The sequence below is a fragment of the Rosa rugosa genome, chromosome 5, assembly GCF_958449725.1.
Source record: "Rosa rugosa chromosome 5, drRosRugo1.1, whole genome shotgun sequence".
NCBI lineage: Eukaryota > Viridiplantae > Streptophyta > Magnoliopsida > Rosales > Rosaceae > Rosa > Rosa rugosa.
In genome coordinates, this window is record NC_084824.1 from 55,782,736 (window position 1) to 55,786,232 (window position 3,497).

The following is a 3,497-nucleotide window of genomic DNA, read 5'->3' on the forward strand; positions in this document are numbered from 1 at the left end:
CTCGTAGAATGTAGCAAGGACTGCCAAAGACATGAAAGTGTCCAACATTTGGCTTCTTACCTTTCCACAGCTCGTAAGCAGTTTGCTCAGTACCTGGTCTGAGGCATACTCTATTTATTGTATAGCAAGCAGTGCTGATCGCCTCAGCCCAAAAGTTTGTGCTTAAACCTGCAGCATGTAGCATTACTCGTGCCATGTCTAGCAATACCCTATTTTTCCTTTCCACTATCCCATTTTGTTGAGGAGTAATTGGAGCTGAGAACTCATGTGACACACCAAGCTCACGACAGTAGTTAGAAAAAGAGGCATTTTTAAATTCAGTTCCATTATCTGATCTTATTCTCACTAAGCAGTTATTAGATGACTGTTTCTCAATGATTAATTTTTGACTTAAGTTCTTAAAGGACTTAAACGTTTCAGTTTTGTCTTTTAAGAAGTTTACCCAGATGTATCTTGAGAAATCATCCACAACCACTAGTATATAGCTCTTACCTCCAAAACTTTCGGATTGAGCTGGTCCCATGAGATCCATGTGTAATAGCTCCAATACTTGTGTGGTTGTTGCAGAATTTACCACTCTGTGAGGTGCCTTAGTTTGCTTTCCCACCTTGCAGTCTCCACACATCTTGTCAGTTTTACCTTTTAAATTTGGCAAGCCTCGGACACATTGTTTGGAAGATAATTTCAGCAAATCCTGATAGTTGACATGTCCCATCTTTCTGTGCCAAAGTTCAAAGGTTTCCTCTGTGGATTTAACAGACAAACAAGACTGCAAACTAGAAGATTCATTAGCTTGAATATGATAACAGTTATCGACAGATCTCTTACCTCCCATGATACCTTCTCCTTTCTGATTTAGGACCAAACATCTCTATTTGTTGAACCGCACATCTTCATAGTCATCAGCCAAATGGCTGACGCTAATCAGATTTGCAGTTAATCCTTCAACGAATAACACATTTTTAAGGTTAGGTATACCTGGAGTGTTTACTGTACCTCGAGCTAGAATGTTAGCTTTCCTTCCATCTCCAAACGTGACTGATCCTGTGGTATTTTCATCCTCAAACGAAGTAAACCATGTTTTGTCTCCAGTCATGTGTCTAGAGCAACCACTGTCAACATACCAAAAATCTCGTCGCTTGTCAGCTAATGCAGTTAAAGCTACTAAACAAGTTGCTTCAATGTGAGAGCGTTGATGAATTTGGCTAGCACAAACAAAAAGACATGTATCATCAGTTTCATTAACAAGGGATCTATGATTTTTGCTTTCAATTTTTCTGGTCCAGACAACTTTTCTTCTTTCAGTATGAGGATTCTTCTTAGAAACAATTTCAGTTAATTTGTTAATGAGTTCCTTTTGTTCTTTAAGCTCAAACTGTAGGGTTTCAACAGTGCATTTTTCTTGAGAAAATTGTAAGTTTGAAAACCGTTCATTACATCTAGGTCTGATATGGCCAATCTTACCACAGTGATGACAAGTAGGAATAAAGGTTCTAGGGTTTGCGTACCTGTGTTGACCAGTGGGGGATTCTTGGTCAAGTTTTACCTGATGGTGTTGGTTTGAGTTACCTTCCTTTACACTTTTGACATGCTCATCAATGGAGACATCTTTCTGCTCTACCGATGGTTTTGAGGCTCGTACGAACTTGGTGCTTTTGGAATTTTCTCCAGTGTATCCTAGCCCACATGTATCATGAGGAGCTTTTCCTGATCCGAGCAACTTTGACATGGAAGTGGAGCTGATATCGAACTTGATGAATCTTTCTTGAGTTAATTTTAACTCATCTTGTAAGGACTCATTTTTAGCTAATAACTCCAGGTTTAGGACTTGTTGTCCCCTCACATCCAGTTCCAGCATTTTGATTTTGTTCAGAAGTTCACCTTTTTCAGCCTTCCAATTTGATGAGTTCTGATCACTTGACGGGATAGCCATCTCAGTTACAAGGTTTCTTCTTCCCTGTTCCCATGTGGATTGTGAAGTCTCCAACATGTGCTCCATTTTTTCTTTTTCTGTTCTTAGAAATTCAACTTCCTTTTCTAAGCTCAAGTTTCTGAGTAATGTGGCCTTTGAAGCTTTGTAGAGTTGTTTGCAGCGGATATTTGTTTCATCATCAGAGAATGTCTCATCACTGTCTGAATCAGGTAGAAGTGACGATACAAGTGCCAGATTTTCCACTTCTAGAGATTCATCATCACTCCAAGTTGAGAGAAGAGACTTGTTGATGTTGTTTCCATGCTTCCTATTTCCACAGTCAGTAGAGATATGGCCATAGCCACCACACTCATAGCATTTAGGTTTTCCAGAGTGAGTTCCCTTGAGGCATCCTTTTCCACTCTTGCCATTGTAGTCACTGCTGCTGCTGCTTCCCCCATAGGTGTTTTTCCTAGGAGCATTAGGGTTTCTAGAGGAGTTCTTGTTTTTTAGAAATCTTTTGAACTCCTTTGTGAGTAGAGCAAGATCTAGTGTTTCTTCTTCCTCTTCAGCCCCTTTTACTGCTTTGAAGGCTACACCCTTATTCTTCTTCTCAGGTTTTAACCTCATCTCATAAGTTTTGAGATTGCCGATGAGCTCATCAAGTGGGTACACATCAATATCAAATGAGTCCTCTATACTAGTGACTTTTGAATGAAATTTTTCTGGTAGAGCCCTGAGAATCTTTTTGACAATCTTATCTTCATCAAATGGTGCTCCCAGACTACGATACTGACCAGAGATTTTAAGAATTCTACCGTGGAAATCATCAATGGTTTCATCATCTCCCATAGTCATAGTTTCGAACTCAAAAATCAGTGCTTGTAATTTCTGAGCGCGTACCTTTTTGTTTCCTTCATATGTAGTCTGTAGAAGATCCCATGCTTGCTTGGCAGTATCACAGTGACTGATTCTCAGCTTTTCCCGTTCAGATAGGGCTGTGAAAATGCTGTTCTTAGCCTTGAAGTCTGCTTGCAGATCCCGAACTTCTTCCTCAGTCCAATCCTTCCTTGGTTTAGGGGTGGCAGTGGAGGAGCTTTCTCCTTTTGCTTTTACCATAGGTATAGTCCAGCCATTTTCTACAATATTCCACACATGTTCATCTTGAGCATAAAGATATGACTTCATGTATATCTTCCACTGAGTATATTTTTCACATCCACCTTCGAACCATGGAGGACTATTTATAGATCCACCAGCAGCCCTATCACGTGAATGTTCCATCTTTCCTGGGATCACTAGAAAGTTCTAGAACCCGCTCTGATGCCAATTGAAAATACTAGATGGAACAAGTATTGATAAAATGTTTTATCTCAATGAATTTAACTAAAGAGAGTACGATACACGACACGAAGATTTGCTAACGCAGTGTAAACCTCTCCACTGAGGAAACTTCACTGCGTGGCTTTTAACGTAGCCAACACGAAAAGAACAATCCAATATTAAACACAAGAGTTTACAGAACACAAGTAGTGTTGTTCATAACAAACACTTTCTCTTAGCAACAAATGCTAACTTGTTTTAC

The 3,497-nt window shown here is 39.7% G+C and overlaps 1 protein-coding gene across 1 annotated transcript; it reads right to left on the reverse strand.

Moving 5' to 3' along the window:
* Positions 1 to 871: 871 nt before the first annotated feature.
* On the reverse strand, positions 872 to 3,100 carry LOC133711945 (uncharacterized). The gene is made up of 3 exons (XM_062138013.1): positions 2,278 to 3,100; positions 1,509 to 2,178; positions 872 to 1,205 (listed from the first exon to the last, which is right to left on the reverse strand). The coding sequence occupies exons 1-3, from the start codon at positions 3,098 to 3,100 to the stop codon at positions 872 to 874; spliced, it is 1,827 nt and encodes a 608-aa protein (XP_061993997.1).
* Positions 3,101 to 3,497: the final 397 nt, after the last annotated feature.

Bases quoted from the DNA above. Each gene is read 5' to 3' on its own strand.
- LOC133711945 (XM_062138013.1), bottom strand. From the start codon at position 3,100: ATGAAGTCATATCTTTATGCTCAAGATGAACATGTGTGGAATATTGTA. The intron at 2,179-2,277 runs GTGGCTATGGCC...ATGAATCTCTAG, and splicing joins ACCTAAATGCTATGAGTGTG to AAGTGGAAAATCTGGCACTT. The intron at 1,206-1,508 runs GTACGCAAACCC...TGTTTGTGCTAG, and splicing joins TCCCCCACTGGTCAACACAG to CCAAATTCATCAACGCTCTC.